This window comes from Gekko japonicus, unplaced genomic scaffold, assembly GCF_001447785.1.
Source record: "Gekko japonicus isolate JY-2015 unplaced genomic scaffold, Gekko_japonicus_V1.1 scaffold2574, whole genome shotgun sequence".
Lineage (NCBI taxonomy): Eukaryota > Metazoa > Chordata > Lepidosauria > Squamata > Gekkonidae > Gekko > Gekko japonicus.
Window position 1 is genome coordinate 163,528 of NW_015171579.1, and position 27,581 is coordinate 191,108.

General features: G+C 45.4%; 1 protein-coding gene across 1 annotated transcript in view; it reads left to right on the top strand.

Annotated features, from left to right (window-relative positions):
* KIF16B (kinesin family member 16B) overlaps nucleotides 1-27,581 on the top strand; it is a gene marked incomplete at its 5' end in the record, with an annotated part of 222,113 nt that overhangs the window by 163,320 nt on the left and 31,212 nt on the right. Inside the window, one exon of the mRNA XM_015419818.1 lies at nucleotides 24,296-24,379. Within this exon, the coding sequence (XP_015275304.1) occupies nucleotides 24,296-24,379 (84 nt within the window). The remainder of the gene's footprint in view (nucleotides 1-24,295; nucleotides 24,380-27,581) is intronic.

Consider the following 27,581-nt stretch of genomic DNA (forward strand, 5'->3'; position numbering starts at 1 on the left):
ACCTGGTATTTTTGGCCACTGTGTGACAGAGTGTTGGACTGGATGGGCCTTTGGCCTAATCCAACATTGGCGTCTCTTATGTTCTTATGAAATGACCCCTGATTAACTTCATTTCTAGCCTGACTTTCTCACCAAGACCCAAGGCAGATTACAAAATATGAACGCTTGTACTCCAGAATTTTTGTTGCCCCCTAAAGTGCCACTGGACTGGTATCTGACGAAAGGAACCATTAACTTTCAAAAGCTTATACCCCGCCCTGACCTGGATGGCCCAGGGTAGCTTGATCTCGTCAGATCTCGGAAGCTAAGCAGGGCCGACCGCGGCAAGTATTTGGATGGGAGACCTCCAAAGAATACCAGGCCCGGGAGGCAGAGGCAGGCTATCAAGCCACTTCTCTGAACGTCTGTCAAACCTTGCTTTGCTTTGCTTGCTTCGGCGGCCGTAGATATTGGGGGGAGGGAATTCCTGTGGGGAGGGGGGGTTGAGTGAATGAGTGAGAGAACGGTACCTTTGCTTTTAGAAGTCATAACTTTCCTCGCACGTTGTACCTCCTTTCTCTTTCGCAGGGAGAGGTGTCCTTAAGAGCTTTTGGTACCAGCTTGAGCAGTAGATAACCAAGCCATATATTTTTCACTTGGTTGAGATGGCAACACTAGGCGTGGTGTGAATGTATGACGTGTGCCTGGGGGAAGGAAGGGGCTTTTGTTTGAATTACCTATATTAAGCTCGTACCCGCCAAAAGTCTCCAGTTCTAACACAGTGAAGTTCTGGATCATGCATACATCTCAATAAACGTATCACTGCCCAAGAGAGAGTTATTGAGAGTAACTTAAGAACATAAGAGATGCCAATGTTGGATCAGGCCAAAGGCCCATCCAGTCCAACACTCTGTATCACACAGTGGCCGGGAGTCTGACAACATCCTCCATGCCCCAGTAGGAGTTGCTGGAGGTCGCCATGACTTCCAGCCATGATCGCGCACACACACGTGCAAACACACACAATGCAAAAATGCCAAAGAAAGAAAGAAAGCTTATACCCCAAAATATTGTTGGTCTCTAAGGTGCTAATGGAATTGACTCTAGGGCTCCTTTCACATTGCCGTTCGAAACCAGTTGTTATCTGTTGTTGGCCTGATTCCAAGTCAAAGTAGCATTGGGACGAAGGTTTCATACACCATTCTTAAATCCATCAATAAGAACATAAGAACATAAGAGAAGCCAATGTTGGATCAGGCCAATGGCCCATCTAGTCCAATGCTTTATCACATAGTGGCCAGTCGGGTTGGAACAGATAAAAGGTTATCACACATGGATAGTACTTCTTCACCCAAAGAGTGATTAACACATGGAATTCACTGCCACAGGAAGTGGTGGCGGCTACAAGCATGGACGGCTTCAAAAGGGAATTAGATAAGCATATGGAGCAGAGGTCCATCAGTGGCTATTAGCCACAAGGTATAGATAGGGACTCTGGGGCAAGTGATGCTCTGTCATCTTGGTGCTTGGGGGGGTCAACAGTGGGAGGGCTTCTAATGTCCTGGCCCCACTGGTGGACCTACTGATGGCACTGGTATTTCTGGCCACTGTGTGCTACAGAGTGTTGGACTGGATGGGCCTTTGGCCTGATCCAACATTGCCGTCTCTTATGTTCTTATGAAATACCAGGTGCCCTCAGGAGGTCCAGCAGTGCCCCCCCCCAAGCACCAAGAATACAAAGCATCACTTGCCCCAGAGTTCCTATCTATGCCTTGTGGCTAAGAGCCACTGATGGACCTCTGCTCCAGATGTTTATCCTATTCCCTCTTGAAGCCATCCATGCTTGTGGCCACCACCAATCTTCATTTTATTCAAGTGATTGCAGTTGTCTTAGTTGTAATCATGAAGCCGTCTGTGTTCAACTCTCAGCAATTTGAGCTGTCAGACCTCTGTTGCTGCGCAAGTCCGCAGCTTCTGAAAAGTATATTACATGTCCAGCAATAAAGCCTGTATTTTATAACCTCTACGACAATATCCTTGCTATAGCTGCATTTCCATGATTTGTAGAACCAATCCTTTTTGTGTAAAGATGGAAGGTTAAATCATGGTTGTATTTTCTTCTAAACTCTTGTGTTTTCACTCCTGAGTTTTTCTTCTTTCCAGAGGTCTCTTTTCGTACGAGTCCTGTGTTCATATTTTTGAATTGCCAGGCTGCAGTAAACAACTCCCTTTGCTTTGAGCTTATAAGAATTCTTTCTGATTTGGGTAGAATCTCTCCCCCGCCCCCCAGTATTTGAGGTCCAACTTCATAGCTGTCATCGAGATGTTCATAGATGGATATTTTTCCTTCTGTGTATAAGCAGCCGAATATTTCATTCATGCTAAATTCCAGGGTCTAAAAACTTCTGAATGAACAGGATTCTGTAAGAGAACTGTCTCTCAAGGACAGTTCTGGGAAGAGCTCTGTCAGCCCGCCTACCTCACAGGGTGTCTGTTGTGGGGAGGGGAAGGGAAAGGAGTTTGTAAGCCGTTCTGACACTCCCTTGGGTAGTGAAGGTAAAGGTAAAGGTTCCCTTGCTCGAAAGCCAGTCGAATCCGACTCTAGGGTTGCGGTGCTCATCTCCGTTTCAAAGCCGAAGAGCCAGCACTGTCCGAAGACATTTCCGTGGTCATGTGGCCGGCATGACTAAACACCAAGGCGCACGGAACGCTGTTACCTTCCCACCGAAGTGGTACCTATTTATCTACTTGCAATTCCTTGCTTTCGAACTGCTAGGTTGGCAGGAGCTGGAACTAGAGATGGGAGCTCACTCCGTCATGCGGCACACTCGGATCTCGAACTGCTGAACTACCGGCCTTCCACAGCCTGCAGTTCAGCGTCTTAACCACTTGAGCCACCGCAGCTCCTGGTTAGTGAAGGGTGGGGTATAAATCCAATCTCCTCCTCCTCCTCCTCTTCTTCTTCTTCGGTTTGGGGGGGGGTGTTTGCTTCCAGTTCACATGGGACTGATCTGTGGCCATAGCAAAGGGTATTAATAGCAAAGGGTAAAAAAGAAGTGCAGCTTCTGCGTCTTCAGATGGCTGCCTGGAAGAAGTTGTGTTACTTAGAGATAGCAAAGAGTGTGGCAGATGAACTGGGATTAGCTGATTAGCAATGGGCCTTTTCTGCACTCTTATTTTCATCACGCGTGTGCCCATATTGCTTTGTTCACCACTTTAATGCCAGGAGCTCACAAAGTAGAATCTTTGCTCACACGACTCCACAGCTTAGAGGGAGCATTGCTAGTAACACCCATTTTCTGATTTCTTCGCTCAGTGCCATGTCTCCGTTGGCACTCACGGAACAGAAGTAGGACAACGCACAACGTGATGATGTTGCCTGTACGCATTAAGTGCTGTTCACACTTTCCACAGGGGAGAATTCAGGGCAAGGATGCCGTTTTCGGCAGTGATTCCCATGTACAAAACAATGTATAGTTCCACAGAGACAGTGGATATATCTGTTGTATCCCCGACTGGCAAAGAATCCCGCATTTGTTTTCATTTTAACCAATTTAACCGTGAACTGTGAATTCTTCTTGGAGTGCCGAGGAAATGTTCTAAGCGTTCGACTTCAGCAAGCATGGGAGGAATAATTCTTTGACAGAGTTAAGTAAGGCCTGTTTGTAGAGATGGTGTGTGAGAGCGCCTTCATCAGGTCTGCTGCATGGATGGAAGGCACAGGATCCTGAAAAGCTAAGCAGGTATATGTCTGATTCAGTGCTTGGATAAGAGACATTGTGGCATTCCTAGGGTTGCCAGCCTCCAGGTTGCACCTGGAGATCTTCTGCTATTACGGTTGATCTCCAGATGACCAAGATCAGTTCCTCTGGAGAAAATAAGAACATAAGAGAAGCCATGTTGGATCAGACCATTGGCCCCGTCCAACACTCTGTGTCACACAGTGACCAGAAATACCAGGGGCCATCAGGAGGTCCACCAACGGGACCAGAACGCCAGAAACCCTCCCACTGTTGCCCCCCAAGCACCAAGAATAGAGAGCATCACTGGCCCAGACATAAGAACGGAAGAGAAGCCATGTTGAAGCAGGCCAAAGGCCCCTCCAGTCCAACACTCTGTGTCACACAGTGGCCAAAACCCAGGTGCCTTCAGGAGGTCCACCAGTGGGACCAGAACGTCAGAAGCCCTCCCACTGTTGCCCTCCAAGCACCAATAAAACAGAGCATCACTGCCCGGGACAGAGTTTTCTACCTATATCTTCTGGCTAATAGCCACTGATGGTCCTCTGCTCCATATGTTTATCCAGTTCCCTCTTGAAGCTGTCTGTGCTTGTAGCCGCCACCACTTCCTGCGGCAGTGAATTCCACGTGTTAATTACTCTTTGGTGAAGAAGTCCTTCCTTTTATCTGTCCTAAGAACTTTGCTGTTCTCAGAAAACACTTAGAGTGAATAAAAACTTCCAGTTCTAGTGCAAAAAAGAACTCCTGTACGCAAATAAGTATGTAGGCATGAATTAATTATACTTTTGGCCGAATCTTCAAGGCAGCAGTTAAATAACGAGCTACGGAAATCCTCATCTTTGCCAGATAGCAAATGTAATAAATGGTAACGATAACTATAATAACTATAACAAATATAATAAATGGTTATCTTTCAGAAACAAACTTTTATCTTAAAAAGATACATTTGACGAATATTACATAGGAACCCCCCAGTTTCTCCCCAAATGTTCGTTTCCCCCCCTGCAAAACTGGAAAAAAAATCCTCTATTTTCCTGTCTCCATCGCAGCCTCTGAACCTCTAATCCCGCCACAGACAGAGGGAAGAGGAAAATGTATGTACTTATTTATATTTCTAGCCCGCATTGTCAACTCAGCAGGGCTCCCAAAGTGCCTTTTAGAGCTTTGCGCCATGCCTTTTATCCCGAATTTTATTTCTCAACCTTTTCAAACCCTTCACCCCCTTTTGAGTTCAACAACAGGGAACATCACTTAAGAAACAACTCTTTCCAAGTCAAATTAGAGTACGGAAAATTAATATTACATTCTATCAGTTCAAGTAGTGTAAACCAAAAGTCATATCAAATAACCACGGAACTCACAGAATGTTTTTTATAACTATCAATACAACTTGAGAAGAATTTCAGTATATCCCTGTTGGATAGCGTTCCTGGAATATTGAGGCTCTGGTCACTAGGCAGAATTCTCAACAATTGGTCAAATTCAAGAGTTCTTTACAGATGGAGCCATTTATGATTGGTCGGGTTCAAGGGAAGTAATTTCTGTGTTGACATAAAACTTAGTAAAAGGTAAAGATAAAGGTTCCCTTGCTCGAAAGCCAGTCGAATCCGACTCTAGGGTTGCGGTGCTCATTTCCGTTTCAAAGCCGAAGAGCCAGCACTGTCTGAAGACGTTTCCGTGGTCATGTGGCCGGCATGACTAAACACCAAGGCACATGGAACGCTGTTACCTTCCCACCGAAGTGGTACCTATTAATCTACTTGCAATTTCTCCCTTTCGAACTGCTAGGTTGTCAGGAGCTGGAACCAGAGACGGGAGCTCACTCCGTCATGCGGAACCCGGGTCTCGAACTGCTGAACTACCAACCTTCCACAGCCTGCAGTTCAGCGTCTTAACCACTTGAGCCACCGCAGCTCCTTACTTAGTACCGGTGCCCAAATACAAACAAATTTAGAGTCAGTTGGTGTAGGAGTTGTCTGTGATCTTTGTATAGAATCAGTTATCTTGGCCACAACAAATTGGTCCCACAGTTTTTCGTGCCAAGCCTATAAGGTGGGTGGAGAGAGGGGTTTCCAAGCCGCTGTTGTTGTTAACCTGGCAGTAGCGAGTAGAATACCGGTTAGTTCCTTGACATTCCCTCTAATTGAGTTGTCCCATAGATTCAGAAGCATAATCTCAGGTTTACAAGGGAGAGATTGTGAAGTAATCATGTTGATCTGCCTTGTCAAATTAGAGCGTTGGTCCAGTAGCATTTTAGAGTATTGGTCTGATCCAGGTATTGATCTGATCAGCAGGGCTCTTCTTGTGTTCTTATAGACAGATTCGCGGAGGATGAGTCAATCTATAGCTACTAGTCATGGTGACTGAGGGGAACATCCACATTCAGAGGCACTGATCCTCTGAATCTCAGAGCCAGGAGGCAACATCAGGGGAAGGGTTAGTTAATATCCCTGTGTATGCCATAAACATATACCTGACCCGGATAGCGCAGGGTAGCCCGATCTCATAAAATATCGGAAGCTAATCAAGGTCTGCCGTGGCTAGTATTTGGATGGGGGGCCTCCAAGCAACACCAGGGCCATGACACAGAAGCAGACAGTGGCTAGCCTCCTGAATGTCTCTTGCCTTAAAAACCCTACGGGATCACTATATGTCAGCTGTGACTTAACAGCACTTTCCAATACCACCACTATAAATGTATGCATCATATTTTCAAGGATATGGTTACTGATTAAATTGACTTCGTCCTTAGTTATTATAGTTTTTAATCTATTTATTGGTGGGGGTTTCTTTAAGTTGCCACTCACCCAAAGGCTATCTTGGCGACTGACAACATTAAAAACAATAAGGTTAAAAAAAAGGACAAATAACAAGTATAAAATATTAACATTAAAATACTGGAATACATGGCTATTAGAATACATTGCTATCACCATACCAGTTTGGTGTTGTGGTTAAGTGTGCGGACTCTAATCTGGGAGAACCAGGTTTGATTCCCCACTCCTCCACTCGCAGCTGCTGGATGACCTTGGGCAAGCCATAGTTCTGTCAGAGCTGTTCTCTCAAGGGCAGTCCTCGTCTCTCAGCCCCACCTACCTCACAGGGTGTCTGTTGTGGGGAGGGGAAGGGGAAGGATTTTGTAAGCCGCTCTGAGACTCCGAGTGAAGGGCAGGGTATAAATCCAGTCTCTTCTTCTTCCTACTGAAACATGCCGTTACCCTCCAAAGGCCAACCTAAACAATTCAACTTTGCATGCCCTGAGAAAACTAAAGTCCAGCAGGGCACATGCGTCATCCAAGAGTGCATTCCACAGGATAGGGGCCTCAACCGAGAAGGCCCTACCCCTGGTGGCAGCTAACTGAGCCGTCCTGGGGCCAGGCACCTGCAAGAGGCCCCTAGACGATGATCGGAGGGAGTGTGGGTGGCTGTAATGTGAGAGGCGGTCCTGTAGGTATGAGGGTCCCAAACCATTTAATGTGTGCCTATTCTTGAGATACTGTTGAAGATGTCACTGGTTTCAGTGGTGTTGGGTTTGCATAACAGGGTCAAGAACCTAAAGAGGTAAGTCAAACAGAGTAGAGGGCCGACAATAAAAACTTAATGTATATAATATATAATATAAAAATACATGTACAATACAATACAATAATACATTTTATTATATGTATTTAATTTCACATGGTTTTTAAATTTTTTACAGCAATTCTTTTTTGGTCCATTTTGTATCCATGTTGTGTAATTGTATTGTATTATGATATAAGCCAATTTGTTCCTCATTGCGTTTGACCTCTGAAGAAAACCTGCAAAGGCCGAAATGCGTCTGGTCAAGTCCATTGGCCCTTGTGTGTAAGATTTTGGCATTTTTATATGAGGTGTAATTGGGCCCTTATATGTTTTTTAATTGTTGTTCTTCAGTCGCACAGTCGAGTCCGACTCTTTGCGACCCCATGGACCAGATCACGCCAGGCCTTCCTGTCTTCCGCCGTCCTCTGAAGTTTTTTTTTATTTGCTTTTTTAAAATAAGTTTTTAAATTATTTTATATGTTTTTTAATTTGTATATGTTTTTTAATTTTTTATGTTTTTTTTAATTATTTGCTAATAAATACATGCATTTTTATATTATATACATTAAGTTTTTGTTGTCAGCCCTCTACTCTGTTTGACTTACCTCTTTAGGTTTTTGATCCTAAGTTCCAGGGTTAAGTTCGTTCCCCGCCTTTTTTCCCCCCCGGGTTTGCTTAATAGGCCATAACACTTTACTAATAAGAAGGCTGATTCGTAGTCCAAATATTTGTTATGTACCTAGAACATTTATTAGCCAGTGTTCTACATTATAGGAACTTGAGGCGTCTTACAATGTAAACGATCATAAAATACAATAAAATACATTAAAAACATTAGTTAAAACCAGGGGTCATTTCCTGCCGGAGCGCCCCAGAGCAGTGCTTCAGCAGTAAGTAGCCCAAGCTCCACCCCCCAAGGGGGGCAATTAAATGCCTGGCTTCCCACCCTGATCTTCTCCAGGTGCCCCGCAGCCGCGGGGCACCTGGCGAAGATCGGGCAGGGAAGCCAGGCTTGTCTGCCCGCCTCCCCTTCCCGTCCCTGCGGTGGGTTGGCTGGAGAGGGGAAGAGGAGGTGGGCAGACATGCCCTCCTTTCCCCCTGAAGAAGAGAGAAGCAGTTTAAACTTTAAACTTTAAACCCCTTCTCTCTAGAGTCGTGCCGCAGCAGCGGCACAATCTCCTATTGTATCCTATGGCCCTATAAAATACAATGGAAAGATCGCGCCGCCCCTGCGGGGCGACTCTAGAGAGAAGGGGTTTAAATTTTAAACCCCTTCTCTCTTCTTCAGGGGGAAAGGAATTTTAAACCCCTTCTCTCTTCGCTTCCACCCCCCTGCCCACCTTGGCAGGCCAGCTGGGGAAGGGGAGGCTTTTGAAGATGCCTCCCCCCCTTTTTGCCTCCCCCTCTGACATCACTTCCGGTGATGTCAGGGGGCGTGGCATATGCCAATGTGTTATGCTAAGAGGTATGCTAATGAGCTCCTATGCCTCTTTTTCTATGAAATGACCCCTGGTTAAAACCAACCGTTTGAATCGCCCAGTAGGCAGAAGAATTAATCAAATGCCGGCATGAATAAAACTGTCTTCAGCTGCCTCCTAAAAATCGAGAATGAGGGGCCTGGCGCACCTCCCTGGGGAGCTCGCTCCGTAACTGTGGATCTGCCGCTGAAAATAACAAGTCGTCTTTTATTCTACTGCAAAATGTCCAAGTCGTATTTTTGACTTTTATTTTTTCCCTACGCCTTGGGTGATAAAAACGAAGATGTATGTGCCGATGTATCAGTTTGCATTTCTCTGTCTCCGTGTGTCTAGAGTCGGTATGCTGGCAGTTCTGTTTGAATGCGTTCCTACTTTTAAGGCTCACGAAGATGACTAGAAATCCGGTTTTACGGGCTGACAAAAGTGCGGAATGAGGCATTTGGTATTTTTAAAGCTGTAGAATACGTTTGCCCTGACCTGCATTGCCCAAGATAGACCAGTCTTGTCAGATCTCGGAAGCTAATCAGGGTCGACCCTGGTTAGGACTTGGATGGGAGACAACCAGAGAAGTCCAGGGATTCTACGCAGGGGCAGGCGACGGCAGACCACCTCTGAAGGCCTCTTGCCTTGAAAAACCCTCCAGGGTCGCCATAAGTCAACTGTGACTTAATGACACTTTCCACTTCCACAGAATAAGAACATAAGAGATGTCAATGTTGGATCAGGCCAACGGCCCATCCAGTCCAACAATCTGTCACACAGTGGCCAAAAATACCAGGGGCCATCAGGAGGTCCACCAGTGGGGCCAGGACACTAGAAGCCCTCCCACTGTTGACCCCCCCCCCAAGAACCAAGAGTACAGAGTATCACCTGCCCCAGCCTGAGAGTTCCTGTCTATACCTTGTGGCTAGTAGTCACTGATGGACCTCTGCTCTATATGTTTATCCAGTTCCCTCTTATAAGAACATCAGAGAAGCCAATGTTGGATCAGGCCCATGGCCCATCCCACTCTGTGTCACACAGTGGCCATAAATACCAGGTGCCATCAGGAGGTCCACCAGTGGGGCCAGGACACTAGAAGCCCTCCCACTGTTGACCCCCCCCCAAGAACCGAGAGTACAGAGCATCACCTGCCCCAGCCTGAGAGTTCCTATCTATACCTTGTGGCTAATAACCACTGATGGACCTCTGCTCCATATGTTATCCTGTGGCAGTGAATTCCAAGTGTTAATCACTCTTTGGGTGAAGAAGGACTTCCTTTTATCTGTTCTAACCTGACCGCTCAGCAATTTCATTGAGTGCCCGCGAGTTCTTGTATGAATACATTTAGCGTTATTGAGAATGTATTTCAGTTTTTCTAAGTGTTTGTGTGTGTGTCTTTTTAAGGGGTTGCTCTCCCAAGGTTTCAGAATTTCTAGAAAGTGTACCAGTCCAGGAGGGATACATTTATTTTAATATCAGTTTTTTAAAAAATGTAGTTTTATTCTCAGATTCAATAATTTGTGAGCTGAGATAATAAAACCATACTAAAATAAAAGCAACCTTAAGGTTAGGATGCTGAGCTGCAGACTAGAAGGTCGGTAGATCGGCAGTTCGAGACCCGAGTGCCGCATGACGGAGTGAGCTCCCGTCTCTGGTCCCAGCTCCTGCCAGCCTAGCAGTTCAAAAGCAAGAAATTGCAAGTAGATAAATGGGTACTGCTTTGGTGGGAAGGTAACAGTGTTCCGTGCGCCTCGTCATTTAGTCATGCCGGCCACATGACTACCAAATGTCTTTAGACAGCGCTGGCTCTTCGGCTTGGAAACGGAGATGAGCACCGCATCCCTAGAGTCGGATCCCACTGGCTTTCGAGCAAGGGAAACCTTTACCTTTATAAACACTAGTAAGAAAAAAGCATAAAATTCCAATATTACAATTCACAGCATAAAAAGCAGATCCGTTAAAGCTATTGGCAGACCAAAAGGGCATGGGAGTATAACGGCACCTTTTGCCTGAGCACTACATTTTCAAACCAGGCACTCGTTTGGGGAGGACACAGTTCCAAAAATGTTGGGCCACAACTGAGAAGACCTCGTCTTTGATCAGTACCTATCATACTTTGATCAGTACCTACCATACATTTAGCCCTCTGCAGTACCTACCAGAGAGCCAGTTTGGTGTAGTGGTTAAGTGCACGGACTCTAATCTGGGAGAACCAGGTTTGATTCCCCACTCCTCCACTTGCACCTGCTGATGTGACCTTGGGTCAGTCACAAGCTCTGGCACAGCTGTCCTTGAAAAAGAGCAGTTTGTGTCAGAGTTCTCTCAGCCCCACCCACCTCACAGGGTGTCTGTTGTGGGGAGGGGAAGGGAAAGGAGTTTGTAAGCCTCCAAAAATGTTGGGCCACAACTGAGAAGACCTCGTCTTTGATCAGTACCTACCATACTTCAGAAGGTGGGGATACATAGAACAGAACAGGACCGCTGAAGATCTTAACTTTTGGGAGGGATATGCAGGGAGCAGGCTAAAAATTGTCATCTTCCAATCTCATTTCGAGTCCAGTAGCACTCTTAGAGGCCGACAAGATGGGGCGGGGGATATGAGCTTCCCAAAGCTGCCTTCGTCAGATACAAGTAGGAATGGAGATCCCTGAGTCCTTATATCCCAGGTAGGAGGTGGGAGGGCTGTTTCAAAGAAAGGAGTCAAGATGTAGAGGTACAATGCAAAACGTCATCAGCTTGATTAAAATGGAAGAAATGCTTAGAGGCAGAAAATTAGCATCTTTAGTGAGATAAGAGTCCAGTGTCCCTATTCAGTCCTGGAGGGGTCCATTGTTCTGAACTTGTGGATGAACTCAACTTCAGCAATCTGTTATTGTAATCTCCCCTTGGAACTTGTTCTCCAGTCTTACTGGAGCACACCGCAGTAAACTGGAGCAATAAAAATTCTAATATATTCAGTACGCTTTTAACTTAACGAGACAGCTTTGTGAAAATTCCTCCTCACACAGGTTTTGTTATTTTATATCAGGTGTTTCTGTCCCCTGATTCTGAAGGTAAAGATGCTCAGCGTACAGCATTTTCCCAGGTGTCTTTTTTCCCCTTCTTCTTCAGTGAGTAGGAATTGGTGGTAATTTGAGTTCTGAAGGCTAGAATACCAGCAGTGCAGAAAATGTGTTAGATTTTGGGTTCATCAGCTCATTGCAATCTGTAAGGGGGGAAAAATAAAACTTAAACAAGGTGTAGATTTTTCAAAGCTTAGATACCATTTTTCTGAGTAATGCAGAAATATTACTTTAAAAAAAAAACTCATTGGGCCTTTTCCAGAGCCCGTTTTGAGGCACTCCGCTGTACGGCAAGGTAAATTCACTCGAGTTTGAATGCATTAACGTATATGCCCGTGCATGGCTAATATGGTGGAATCAGTTACTCATGTCCTCCTGTTCTGTAGATTCTATCAGGAGGAACGAGACCAGTGTTCCCTCTAAGCTGAGTTAGTGTGAGCTAGCTCACAGTTTTTTAGCTTCCGGCTCACACATTTTTGTCTTAGCTCAGGGAGGATGGCTCCAGAACAAACTAATTTATGCAGTAGCTGAATCACCCGCTCACAACTTTAATGCCAGTAGCTCACAAAGTAGAAATCTTGCTCACAAGACTCCACAGCTTAGAGGGAACATTGAACGAGACCATCTTATACTACCCCTCCCGTCTAAATTTAGCCCTCTGCAGTCTTATCTTGACCTTAGGCCAGAAGTCCTTCCATAAATTCCTCTTAGAAGACATTCAGAGCTCAATGACTTACACTGTGGCAAAATTTTGTTGCTTAGCTATTAGGAAACACAGACTTATTTTAGCTGGGAAAAAACTGTATGATTCTCTTATTAATATTATTTTATTTTACTAATTTTATTAATTTTCTCTTGTTAATGCTTTTATACTATTCCCATGTTATTACTGTTTTAATCCTTTTTTTATATCAGAATTGTACTGTTTTACTGGCTCTTGCTGTAATAAATTAGATCAGATCAGGGGGAAAAAACCCTCACTGTACTGCCCTGGCTTGTTTTTGGAAAGCCGCGGCTGTTTGCTTGCAACAAATTAAATCCAAAGGAGGATGGCTTATTTGTTCACAGGTATATTTCTATGTGACAGCTGTGTTCCTGGAGGCCCTGGGACCCGCTATTAATTTTGAGAAGTCAGAAACGCATCCATCTCATCAGCACTAAGAATTATTGCCGTCCTTTGATGAGTTTTCATTATTAGCATTTCTCAGAGGCAAGGGGGTGGCTGAAATTTACAGCGATGTGCCAGTCTCACGAGAGGGGAATGTTTTCATAAACACTGGCAGATGTTGTTCAGCCGAGCTTCTGTACAGTCGGAGCATCATCTTTGGAAAGGGCTGTTAATGCCGTCGTGGAAATTCCCGTCTCGCTTGGAACTCTAAGTTCGGGCCCCTTGTCAGTTTCAGGACACCTAATGGGACGTAGCCGTGACCTGGACGGCCCAGGCCAGCCCGATCTTGGAAGATCTCAAAAGCCGAGTTGGCCTTCGTTGGTACTTGGATGGGAGACCAACAAGGAAGTCCAGGGTTGCTATGCAGAGGCAGGCAATGGCAAACCACTTGTATTTTCCTGTTGCCTTGACCTGGATGTCCCGTGCTAGCCAGATCTCATCAGATCTCAGAAGCTAAGCAGAGTCAGCCCTGGTTAGGACTTGGGTGGGAGACCACCAAGGAAGTCCAGGGTTGCTGCGCAGAGGCAGGCAGTGGTAGTCCACCTCTGAACATCCCTTTCCTTGAAAACCCTGTGGGATCACCATAAATTAAAACGGAAGAAGGACTTATTTTCATCCTGTCCTCCTTAGCCTGGCTGTCCATTTTCCCTTCTGGTCTCCTTGCCTGCCGCGTCTCTCTTGTGCTGTGGGCGGGGCCTGTGATGTCACAGAGAGCGGGTGTTGCCAGGGAGGGTCACTAGCCTAGCGGCCCTGTTGTTGCTGTTGCTGTTGTTGTTTTTAAACCACTGCATAAGTTGGGGGGCCACCATGATCTGGACGGCCCAGGCTAGCCCAGTCTCATCAGATTTCAGAAGCTAAGCAGGGTCGGCCCTGGTGAGTATTTGGATGGGAGACCACCAAGGATCTCCAGGATAACGACACAGAGGCAGGCAAGGGCAATTGACCTCTGTTTGTCCCTGACCGGGATGGCCCAGGCTAACCCAACTGAGTCAGCCTTCTTAAGCTAAGCAGGGTCGGCTGTGGTTAGTCCTTGTATGGGAGACCACCAAGAAAGCCCAGGGTAGCTACGCATAGGCAGGCAATGGCAAACCACCTCTGCCCTGTCCTGGGTGGCCCAGGCTAGCTTGATTTTGTCAGATCTCGGAAGCTAAGCAGGATTGTTCTTTGGATGGGAGACCGTCATGGAGGATTCTGCAGAGGAAGGTGATGGCCAACCGCCTCTGAATGTCTCTTGCCTTGAAAACCCTGTGGAAATGCCATGAGTTGGCTGCAACTTGATGGGACCTTCCTCCACCACCACTAATGGAATGCAAAATTACCATGCTATTCAGAACTCAGTGAATACAGTATACACAAGAGCCAGTATGGTGTCACCTATTTATGAAGCATCCAGATAAAGAATTATAGGATCCTCCTCCTCCTCCTCCTCCTTTTCTCCTCCTCCTTCTTCTATCGAAGTCCAGGCCAGAGGTTCAAGAGTTGTCTGCGTAGCAGTCCATCACATGGGGCTTAACATAGAGCTGCTACCCAATCAAATTATGGCTTCCCTCTTGTCTGTGGCTTAATTATAGTATTTGGCCGTCCAGCATCAGATGGTCTACCAAACCCAATCAGGGAGCCCAATCGATGGAACCCTCCGGAGGATGACGACATCCACTCCTGTTTCCCCCCCTCCCATCTAATTACAAAACTGAGCAGAGGTTCTCACGATTGCCCAAGGACCACATTCTTGAATCTGGCCTTGAAAGCGATGATGGTGAAGGCAGGGAGGCCCAGTTATGGACACCTGCAAGCTGAAGCAGGCTTACTAATATTAACATGAACCCTCGGGGAAAATCGGGGTGCTTTGCGTCACACTAGGGTTGGCAGCCTCCCGATGGGACCTTGAGATCTCCAGCTATTAAAGCTGGTCTGCAGACAATAGAGATCAGTTCCCCTGGATAAAATGGCTGCTTTGGAAGATGGAATCTATGGCATTGTATCCTGCTGAGGTCCCCCCCGCTCACCCTGGCTCCACTCCCAAAATCTCCAGGTATGTGCCAATTCAGAGTTGGCAACCCTATTCCCCCCCCCCCATTTGTTTCTGTTTTTTATTGAATATCTAGACTGGTAGAGTTTGGGAGAAATCAAAAACTTTGTGACTAATTGGTCCTACGAAAGTGGTGCTACCCAAGTTTTATTTATTTAGAAAACCTCTGTGCCACCTCTCCAGGGGAATTTGCTTGTGGTAGCTTACAAAACAAAACACCGCAAAAACATATAAAACACCATAAAAGTTCTTAATTAAAACCCCACATTAAAAACTGAGCTGTGGTATAAAAACAAAACAAAACGTTGAGCTGCTTAAAATGGGTTATACAGTTGTTTTTTTAAATTTTGTTTATTGGGTTTTTTCTTAAACAGCCACAAACATTTTCATCCGTTACAATTATGTTTTGGAGGTCTTATACAAAGTAAATTTTCCCCACCATTTATAAATTCGTAACCATTTGTTTTGAAATGTTATTTCTTTTTTCCCACGTAATAGCATTGTAAGTTTATCTAATTCAGCTACATGTAGCACTTTTTTTTGTTATTTCTAATCTAGAGGGCAGTTTATCTGTCTTCCAGTACTTTGCTACCATTATTCTCGACGATGTTAATATATACGTTAATAAATATTTATCATTTTGATCAAAGTTATCTGGGATTATATTTAACAAGTATATTTCCGGTACCATATTTATCTTAACATCCATTATTTCAGATATCATTTGCTGGACCATTTTCCAAAATTTTTGCATATTACCACGTACTAGCATACGTCAAGCACAGTTTTGTGCTTGACGTATGCTAGTATTTATATAGGCTTTACCCATTGTTTGTCTTTTCAAGACATTTGAATGCAACGTTTTAACCCTTTTCACTGCCGTGCCGTCAAGTCACAGCCGATTTAACAGCAACCTCATAGCGTTTTCAAGGCAAGAAATGTTCCGGGATTGTTTTGCCATTGCCTGCCTCTGCCTCAATATGCACATTTGCCATTTTGTGCGAACAAGGCAGAGCATCTTATCTTAGGCGTACTCTCAGTAATGTGGGTTTCTGATCACATGTACCGAAGTCGAAAAATACCCATGCTGCAATATTCACGCAAAATGGTGAACGTGCGCATTAAGAGGATCATCCTTAGTGAATGTGCCTCCTGGTACATTAGAGAGGACCGACACAACCTTAATGACTGTAAAGGGCTTTTTGGGTTAGCAGAAGTCAGTGACATGCAGTGTTCCCTCTAAGCTGAGTTCACAGTTTTTTAGCCTCCGGCTCACACAGTTTTGTCTTAGCTCAGGAAGGATGGCTCCAGAGCAAACTAATGTATGCAGTAGCCAAATCGCTCGCTCACAGCTTTAAGGCCAGTAGAATTTTTGCTCATGAGACTCCACAGCTTAGAGGCAAGCATTGGTGATGTGATATTTTGAGATTCGACAGATAACCCTGAGAATGTATTAAAAGAAGTGTAGGGGGAGGGAGTGCTTATTTGTTAATAAGTGGCTTTGCAAAGATTGTACCATAACCATTCTTTTCTTAGTTGGGGTCTTGGTAGAACTGATGTGGCTTGTGGGAATAAACTTAGTTCTGTACTAAATTTATAATTTTTAAATAGCCTGTGGCTTTACTAGTCCTGTTTTTTGAGGGTAAGCAATTTAAAATCCAGTTAAGTCTACACAGTGTTTATAGCTCTATAAAAGGTTTACATGAACTTCCAAATTGCACTGCACTCACGTTTTATTAGCTTTCCACGTATAAATGCTGCTGTCCTACTTACAGTGAACAAAAGGGTGAAGTAATTTATCATATTACGTTATCTATCATGGCTGGTATAGCTGATGTTTACCTCTGTATCCACCCCAGTCCCAAAAAATTACCTTTTGGAATGAAAGATGCCCCCTTACCCGAATAAACCTTTTTTCCCCTACAAAATTTGTTTCCTTAATAGCAGCAAAACAAATGGAATAGGGTAACTAATGTAGTGATCCTCGGTTTCTGGCCCTTTCCTAATTCTGGAGCCTAGAAGGTTGAGGAGCTAAAACATAGAACAAAATACATCTATTTATTCCAAAGTGCACAGGAACCACAAATTAAAAGCAACATTTGTAAAATGTAGATAAAAACAAAGAGGTAGTGGGTATCACATCCATTAAGACATTGCACACAGCAACAAATATAAATGATACATACAATAACCACTAGAACAAAATATTGATTACACATACAATCATCACGTGACCAAATGCGTTTCAACCTTGAGGGCCCTCTTCAGTGGTCTAAATAATAACAACACACACTGAAAGTATAAAATATCTGTTCCAGGCAAGGCAGATTGTATATGAATCCTAAGAATAAAAAATATATACATGTAAAGATATTATCGAGGGGCTGCGGTGGCTCAGTGGTTATGATGCTGAACTGCAGGCTGGAAGGTCGGTAGTTCAGCAGTTCGAGACCCGAGTGCCGCGTGATGGAGTGAGCTCCCGTCTCTGGCCCCAGCTCCTGCAAACCTAGCAGTTCGAATGCAAGAAATTGTAATTAGATAAATAGGTACCGCCTCGTTGGGAAGGCAACAGCTTTCCATGCATCTCTGCATCTAGTCATGCTGGCCACATGACCACAGAAACGTCTTCGGACAGTACTGACTCTTCGGCTTGGAAACAGAGATGAGCACCGCATCCCTAAAGTCGGATTCGACTGGCTTTTGAGAGAGGGAAACCTTTACCTTTACTTAAAGATATTATCAAAACGTAATATTCTAACTGGCCAAAAGAAAGATTTTTTAAACAATGTTAATAAAGAATGGTTGATACAATGGAATAGTGTCGCTCCAAATAATAAAGTCCCCCTGTAAAATTTGGTTGAATTCCACTCGTTCTTATGGCAAGAAATGACTTTTGTCGAATTAAGGAATGGTCACATAAACCAGAAGGTGAATGTACCACCAGTTCTTTATGTTTCACATTGGCAGTCCAGTCTTGAATCCAAACTCATTCCTCCTGCCTTGCTGGCACCTGCTGGATGACCTTGGGCAAGCCATAGTTCTGATAATAGCTGTTCTCAAAAAAGAGCAGTTTCTGTCAGAGCTCTCTTGGCCCCACCTACCTCCCAGGGTGTCTGTTGTGGGGAGGGGAAGGGAAAGGAGTTTGTAAGCCACTCTGAGACACCTTTGGGCAGTGAAGGGCAGGGTATAAATCCAATCTCCTCCTCCTCTTCTCCTTCTCCTTCTCCTTCTTCTTCTTCTTCTTGATCTGAAACCCCTCCCTGCCCTCGTAATGAAACTGACAAAACCATAGAAGGAGAAGTGTGAACTAAACAGGGAACTTTCACATCTGCAATTTCTTTTAAAGAGTTGGGGAAATCCATGTTAAAATGGTTTACAGAAGATGAGTTAGTCAAGGAGCAAATGCTTAAATGGGCAGTAAATATAAATAAGGAGGTGACTATGTCATCTTGGGAATATTTATGGAAAAATTCTATTAAAATATCAACATGTACTAATATAAAAGAAAACTGTTATAAAATGATGTATAGGTGGTACATGACTCCAAAGGAAAAAAAAAAGCATATATGAATGAAAATATGTCTAGCAAATGTTGGAAATGTAAGAAAAAAGAAGGCTCCTTTTACCATATGTGGTGGACATGTGACAAAGCTGTGACTTTTGGGACAGAAATTCATGAAGAAATGCAAAAAATTTTGAAATGTAACTTTAAGAAAGAACCGGAGATACTACTTCTAGGTTTAAAGATGGAAGAAGTAAATGTACAAAAAAAGACATTGCTATGGTATTTAATTACTACGGCAAGAATGACATATGCACAATGTTGGAAACAGGAGAAAATTCCAGATAAATGGGAATGGATACAGAAAGTCCTATTCATGGCAGAAATGGACAAATTAACTAAGAAGTTAAACAACAAAGAAGATGAAGGACGGGAAGCCACCGAAAGGGGGGGAGGGAGGAGTTAAAAGAAATTGATCTAACGGTTGATTGATAAATGTTGAACTTGTTAATCCAAAATAAAAGTTTTTTGGGGGGAAAAAAGAGTTGGGGAAATCCAGACATAGACCCTGCAGTTTGACTAGTGTGGTGTAGTGCATAGAGTGTCGTAATAAGATCTGGAAGACCCAGGTTCGAATCCCCTTTATGCTGTTCGAGCTGGCTGCGTGACCTTGGGCCAATCACACTTCTCTCAAGCCTAACCTACATTACAGGGTTGTTGTGTGGATAAAATGGAGGACAGGAGAAGGATGCTTTGGGTCCCCAGTAGGGTTCTGAACCTCCAGGTGGTGGCTGGAGTTGTCCTGCTATTACGGCTGATCTCCAAGAGACAGAGGGGAAATGGCCACTTTGGGGGGTGGACTGTATGGCGTTACGCCCCACTGAAGCCCCACCCCTCCTTAAGCCCCACCCTCCTCAGGCTCCGCCCCAAAATACCCAGGTATTTCCTAACCTGAAGCTGACAACCCTTTTCCCCACTGAAGACAAAGGTAGGATATAAATTAAGTAAATAAATGAATGTGGTTTTTCCCCCCTTCAGGATGCATCAGTCACCTTTCGGTATAATCAGTGTTTGCTCAAATTACTTGTCCTCTTTGATCTCTGTTTTAGAGCCACTTAACGGAGAAGGCAGGCTGTCTACCATCTGGGAAACTTTTGTCCATCTTTCCTTCCCCCTCATGTATCTTGAAAGCGGCATAGAAATGCAGGCAAAAGGCTATTTTTGCTTCAAATGGCTTACCGGAGAAATCTTCCAAGGCACGGAAAATAAGGCAGTTGTCAAATTTCGAAATCTCTATAGTCCTACTCCCTCCTTAAGAAGAGGTTTTGGTCCACTTCTTTTACTCCAAGACTTTTCAGTACTTCTCGAGAAGATGAAGCTCGAGTTACTGCCTTTAAACCTTCAAACCCTGAAACTAGGACAGCTATTTCTTTCATTATTAGCTCAAAAGTCAGTCACAGGCTCCTCGCCACCTATAGAATGAGCCCACTGCTGATTTTTCCCCCCCACCCCTCATCTCAGATGTACAAAACTAGGACAAAAGATCAAAAGCCAAACACACCCCCTTGGAAAACTGATAAGAAAACTAGGCCCGTGAGTTTAAAGTGACTTAAATAACGCTTTTTTAAAATGTAAAATTGTCATTATTTTAAAAAAAGAATTCCTTGAAAACATACAAAAATCAGAACAAAGTTTGAGTCCAGTGGCACCTTTAAGACCAACAAAGTTTATCAGGTGGGGTGGCCATGTTGGTCTGAAGCAGCAGAACAAAGTCTGAGTCCAGTGGCACCTTTAAGACCAACAAAGTTTTATCCAAGGTATAAGCTTTAGTGTTTACGCACACTTCTTCAGATACTTTGAAACAGAAGTTACCAGTCTATACATCTAGGTAGAGGGTGAGCAGCCAATTAGCACACAGCATAATAAAGGTGTTTAACTAAGCTTGTTATTCCAGTTTGGTCCTTGCATCTCTTAAACACCTTCATTACTCTGCATGCTAATTCGTTGCTCACCCTCTCCCTAGATGTATGGACTGGCAACTTCCATTGTGAGCAGCCAATTAGCACACAGCATAATAAAGGTGTTTAACTAAGCTTGTTATTCCAGTTTGGTCCTTGCATCTCTTAAACACCTTCATTACTCTGCATGCTAATTTGTTGCTCACCCTCTACCTAGATGTATGGACTGGCAACTTCCATTCCAATGTATCTGAAGAAGTGTGCATGCACACGAAAGTTTACACCTTGAATTAAACTTTGTTGGTCTTAAAGGTGCCTCGAATCTCCAATTTTAGTATCATAGAATCATAGAAGCATAGCGTCGGAAGGGATCTCCAAGGTCATCTAGTCCAGTCCCCCTGCACAATTCAGGAAATTCCCAACTACCTTTAAGACCAACAAAGTTTAATTCATGGTGTCCGATGTTGATATATTTATTCCCTCCATAATGTTTCCCCCTGGAATTAAACCCAAACAAATGAAGACCATATAAACTAAGCTTGTTATTGAAGTTTGGCCCTTGCATCTGTTAAATATCTTCATTGTGCTGTATGCTAATTTGCTGCCCACCCTCTACCTATATGTATGGACTGGCAACTTCCATTTCAGTGTATCTGAAGAAGAGTGTGTGAACACGAAAGCTTATACCTTGAATAAAACTTTGCTGGTCTTAAAGGGGCCACTGGGCTCGAACTTTACAGTCTATTTATTTATATAATTGGATGTCTATCCCGTCCTCCCCTGTGCAGGACATAAGAACATAAGAGAAGCCAATGTTGGATCAGGCCCATTCAGTCCAACACTCTGTATCACACAGTGGCCATAAAGACCAGGGGCCATCAGGAGGTCCAGCGGTGGGGCCAGGACACTAGAAGCCCCTCCCACTGTTGCCCCCCAAGGACCAAGAATACAGAGCATCACTTGCCCCAGACTGAGAGTCCCTATCTATACCTTGTGGCGAATAGCCACTGATGGACCTCTGCTCCATATGCTTATCCAATTCCCTCTTGAAGCATCACTTGCCCCAGACATAAGAACACAAGAGATGTTGGATCAGGCCAAAGGCCCATCCAGTCCAACATTCTGTGTCACACAGTGGCCAGAAATACCAGGTGCCATCAGGAGGTCCAGCAGTGGGGCCAGGACACCAGAAGCCCTCCCGCTGTTGCCCCCCACCCCCAACCACCAAGAATACAGAGCATCCCTTGCCCCAGGCTGAGAGTTCCTATCTATACCTTGTGGTATCTATATACTAATAGCCAAGACAACCCCTCTGTGTTGATATCTAAATCCATACATCGGGGGCACTTGGAGGGCAAAGAGATATCCCTGCACACTTGGGGCAATCCCCAGGTGTGCTGAAAAATTTGAAAAGTTGAAAAAAACTATATAGGAGATAATTAAATCCCCCCCAAAGTAAAAAAGCATTCATTGCGCATGTGCGGAGAATGCACTGGGAATGGTGCCTCACAGCTGTTGCCGGTGGGGGAGGGGGGGGGAGGGAAGCTTGACAGGCCTGGCGGCTGGAAGCCACTCGGGGCTCACCGCCGCTGCTGCTGGGGAAGCATGGCGAGCCCGGCAGCTAGGAGCCGCTTAGGCCTCGGTGCTGGGGAGGGAAGCTTACCTGTGGCCGCTTCCACCTCAGCCCTGAGGTCCTCCTGCTTCTGCAGGCCAGGAGCCATGGGGAGTACCCCCCACAAGTCTTGTGGGTTCCTCTTCTTGTATTATATAACAGTTAGAACAGTTAAAAATGAAAGCATAATTCCACAATGTTAAAACCTATTTAACAGTTGACACAACTCACAAGACGGCGATCACGCACGGTTAACAAGTTCTCCCAATACTATTTGTCTGTGTGCTCAAGATGGACCATGTACTGGGTACACCGCCGTCAATAGCACAACAGAAATGGTGCAAGGCAGGTTGGAGCAAGGGAGGCTGATGTAAAGGCGTGGTACATCTGCCCATTTTGGTATGTTTATTTTCTTCACTATTCCCCCCCTCCTCAAATTAAGCCCAAACAAATGGTGACCATATAAACTAAATTGTTATTCCAGTTTGGTCCTTGCATCTGTTAAACATCTTCATTATTCTGTTTGCTGATTTGCTGCTCATCCTTTACCTATATGGACTGGGCACTACGGTCAGGGTCTCAAAACCGATTGGCCCTCCCGGGGCCCAAGGACACCAGGCTGGTTGCAACCAGGGCCAGGGCTTTCTCGGTGGTGGCTCGACACTGGTGGAATGCAGCCTGCAGAGCCTGGTTCCTGATTGGTTATCGACAGCCTAGGTGCGCCGCTTATACTGAAGAAGATCAGTCAACTGGATATTTAAGCAACTGTGGAATGTATTCATATGGATACATTCCTATGGAAACTGCCATCGTTATGATATCAAAGAACACAGCTAGCACTAATATTTAATATGGTATTGTTCAATTGACATGTTTCTAAGTGTTTTATGAAACCTTGAGTGTTGTTATGGGTTTTACCTTGTGGAAGCCACCCTGAGCCTGCTTCAGCGGGGTAGGGCGGGTATAAGTGTGTGTGTGGGGGGGGGATTCCATTTCATTGTATCCAAAGAAGTTTGTGTGAACATGAAAGCTGATACCTTGAATAGCCACCCTGAAAATAGCCGCCCTGAGCCGCCGCGGCGGGAGGGCGGGGTAGAAATCCAATAAATAAATATTGAATAAAACTTTGTTGGTCTCCAAGGGGCCCCTAGTAAAAGGTAAAGGTTCCCTTGCTCGAAAGCCAGTCGAATCCGACTCTAGGGTTGCGGTGCTCATCTCCGTTTCAAAGCCGAAGAGCCAGCGCTGTCCGAATATGTTTCCGTGGTCATGTGGCCAGCATGTCTAAACACCAAGGCGCACGGAACGCTGTTACCTTCCCGCTGAAGTGGTACCTATTTATCTACTTGCAATTTCTTGCTTTCGAACTGCTAGGTTGGCAGGAGCTGGAACTAGAGACGGGAGCTCACTCCGTCATGCGGCAACTCGGGTCTCGAACTGCTGAACTACCGACCTTCCATAGCCTGCAGTTCAGCGTCTTAACCACTTGAGCCACCGCAGCTCCAAAGTGCCCCTAGACTCGAACTATATTCTGCAGCTTCAGACCAACATGGCGGCCCACCTGTACAAAAATCACGGTGAACATGACTCAAGATCGTACTTTTTCCCCCTGTGGAAGATTCTTAAAGCTATCTTGTGGGCAGTAGAAAAGGGAGGTTTTTTTCCCACTCAAGGAAAGTGAATAACCAAAATGTGTGTCTGCATGTCGCATTTTGCAAAAAACGTTTTGAGCATACACAGCCCTGTTGGATACAGAGGCTGAAATTGCGTCCTTTGACTTCATTCCCATAAGAACTCTATCTGCTTTAAAAGATTGTACTTTTTCCCCCCGTGGAAGATTCTTAAAACTATCTTGTGGGCAGTAGAAAAGGGAGGTTTTTTTCCCACTCAAGGAAAGTGAATAACCAAAATGTGTGTCTGCATGTTGCATTTTGCAAAAAACGTTTTGAGCATACACAGCCCTGTTGGATACAGAGGCTGAAATTGCGTCCTTTGACTTCATTCCCGTAAGAACTCTATCTGCTTTAAAAGATTCCTGCGGTATTATGGCTTGCCTTGACTTAGCGTCCTGCTCACCAGGATTATCTTAAATAATGTCGCCGTTCACGCGGGAAAAGAGTAGCTTATAGATGTTCATCCTTTCTGCCCCCCCCTTTCTCCAACTGTTTAATGGCTTTTAAGAAACATTTTCCGCCCTGACTTTATTTTCTGTTGCTTCTTCCAGCTGGCCGCTTTAGAGTTTCCTCCGAAGAAGCTCTTTGGAAACAAGGATGAACGAGTCGTAGCCGAGCGGCGGAATCACTTAGAGGTAATAGCCAGGATATTTACACAGTCCTGTCTCCTTGACCAATAGAACCATTTCCCACGGGACAGGGGGAATTAAAATAGCCTATCCGCAAATGGGCCGTTGGTGCCTGCTCCGTTTAACACAGAAGATGGCAGCAGTAGATCATAAAGTTATGAGGGCTGCGCATCAAAAAATGTCCCTCCGTTCTAGCGGGGGAGGCGTCTTCGGAGTTCCTAGGAAGCCTGTTTGTTCAAGGGCTAAAGAGGTGACACACGAGACGAATATTTAGCACAGCTAGGTGGGTGAATTTTTGAAAGAGGTTCGCCGGTGTGAATTCGTTTAATTAACTTCCTCTGTGTGGCCGTTCCTCCCTCCACACTGCAATGTTAAGTCTGTGGAAATGGCCAGCAATTTTTTTTTCCATTTCATTGGGTTTTATATGAAACATATGGAGCTATCTTAAGGTCAGGTCCACCCACAATCCATGTAGGAATGTTTTGCCTACACCAGAGGTCTCCAGCAGTCCGTCCATCAGTCTTTATTATGGCCCACGGGCCATTGAGAAGCAGGAAAACAGTGTTATCAGTAATCTCCATAAAACCTCAACATGCATCATTCGTCCTAACACTTTTAGCAATCTAAAGGGCTAGAATCTGAGAAGATTATACACAGCAACTTGTGTTTTCATTTTAGAGAGCAGAAACTTAGCGTAGGGCGCAATGTTCCCTCTAAGCTGTGGAATCTTGTGAGCAGAAATTCTACTTTGTGAGCTACTGGCATGAAAGCTGTGAGCGAGCGATTGGGCTCCTGCATAAATTAGCCTGCTCTGGAGCCATCCCTTCCTGAGCTAAGACAAAAAACTGTGAGCTGGAGGCTAAAAAACTGTGAGCTAGCTCACACTCACTCAGCTTAGAGGGAACCCTGCTTAGGGGTGCCAGCTCTGGATTGGGAAATAAGTGGAGTTTTGGGGGGTGGAGCCTGGGTAGGTTGAGGTTTGGGGAGGGGAGGGACCTCAGCAGGGTGCAGTGCCATAGATGATATTACTTTGTTATTGGCTCCCGGCTGCATCGAACTTCTCTGACCAAGCGAGAAAGATACACAATTGAACCATTGCTAATAGAAAGTGTGCCTGACCACGGCAGCAAGCTATCACAGATGAGGCCTCCGATTAATATCTTTGTCTTGATCACAGACAATAATCATTTTTTAAAAATTGTCTTGGTCAGTTTATAAGAAATTATTCCTGCATTGTAATGTCAGGATGTTGGGCTGGTGACCCCGGGCCCTAAGGAGGCCAGGTTTGCGGCAACAAGGGCCAGGTCCTTTTCAGTGGTGGCTCCTATCTGGTGGAATGAGCTCCCGGAGGAGATCAGGGCCCTGCGGGACCTTGTGCAGTTCCGCAGGGCCTGTAAGACGGAGCTCTTCCGCCAGGCCTTCGAGTAGGAGCCGCCACTGCCACTACCACCACCGCTCCATCATAGAGCGATACTGCCAGAGGGCCGGGTAACATCTATCCACGACCCTAGCCCTCCCCCTCTGCTATGCAAGATGTTGGGAGTTTTATGCGTGCATCCGATGGAACTGAATTTTAACTGTTCTAGCTTTTATATACTGTATGCGCTTTGTGCTCTGTGTAAGCCGCCCTGAGCCCATCCGCGGGGAGGGCAGGGTATACAATACAATACAATACAATACAATACAATACAATACAATACAATGAGCCATTTGATAATTACATTTGCTTGACCACTGGGGAAGGCCAATCAGCCGAAACTCTTATGGTCAGGGTCAATAATGCTCTTTCTTGGTGGTCGCTGTGCAGTTTGCGTCTTAATTGAGGCTCTCATAAGAGCCAATATCGATTTCTTAATCTACGCTGTAATAAAAACATGCATGTTTTTGTATACCGGTTGATACTTAATGTTTCTAATTTGACTGACAGAATTATTGGGTCTGTACATCCAGATCTGCAGCCTTTAGGTTCTTAATACCATGCCATGGAGTCCACCCTCCAAAGCAGCCATTTTTTTCCAGGTGAACTGATCTCTGTAGTCTGGAGATGTGTTGTAATTCTGGGAGATCTTTGGGGGCCACCTGGAGATTAGCAACCCATCTTCGCTACCGATACAGTACTTCTTTGGTTAGCCCCCGCCAGTAAGATTTTGAGAGCCTTCTGCTCAACAGTTTGTTTAATCAGCAAGCACGGGTTCCAGGTAATCGAAGCATGCCCGCACATCAAATCTGCAATGGGAAAACATGTGCACGAATGTTTCAATCAAGTTAGCAGAGCAAGGACGAAACCTAGGATTAGGTGGGGTATTTTAGTATCTCCCTGTCAAGAGTGCAGGTGGTAGCGTGTTAAATTTAGCCAGTGTAAATGCTTGGCGATTTCTTGCTACAGTTAGTTTTTTGGTTAGTTGGTTGGTTTTTTTATTAGCCCACAAACATTGTATCTATTCAAAATGGACGTAACGCGCATATTGACGTGGGATCGTTGAATAGTGGAGGCCAGGGCTTTTTTTGTAGAAAAAGCCCAGCAGGAACTCATAAGCATATTAGGCCTCACCCCTGACAGCACAACTCATTAGCATATTAGGCCACATCCTGTGCCTTCCCTTGGCTTGCTGGGGCGCCCTGCGACTGCAGGGAGCCCAGGCAAGCCGGCCCTTGGACAGGGTTGCCAAGTGTGACTTACCTTGCCGGCGGGGGACTCCTGGGGGATCCCAGTGTGTGCGCATGCACGCAATGCGCGCATGCGCCGCATTCGCATCACAGGGCAATGACGCCGGGCACGCTGGGGGTGGGGCCATGACCATACAAGGGAAAACCATAGAGTGCCCGGCGTGCCCGGCGTCATGACGTCACTGCCCTGTGACGCGCACGCCGGGGCGGGGTTCCCCCCGGGGCCCGATTCCCCGGCGTCTGGGAACGGGCCTCTGGGGCGGGGGATTTTCCACCCCCCGGGGGGATTTGGCAGCCCTACTCCCCGATCCTTCCAGGGCCCCCCAGGCCTGCCGACCTCAGGGTCGTCATGGGGGTGTCCCTCTCCAGGCCTTCCCTCTGTAGCCACACATGTGCAGAGGTTTTGGCTGTAGTGGCCGTGGCCAACTCTGAAGCCAGCCGGAACTCCGTTCCTGTGCGTTCCTGCCCAAAAATAGCCCTGGTAGAGGCCTTGGTGTCTCTGCCCTGTTGTCGGACGTCCAGAGGAACTGTATGGCCACTT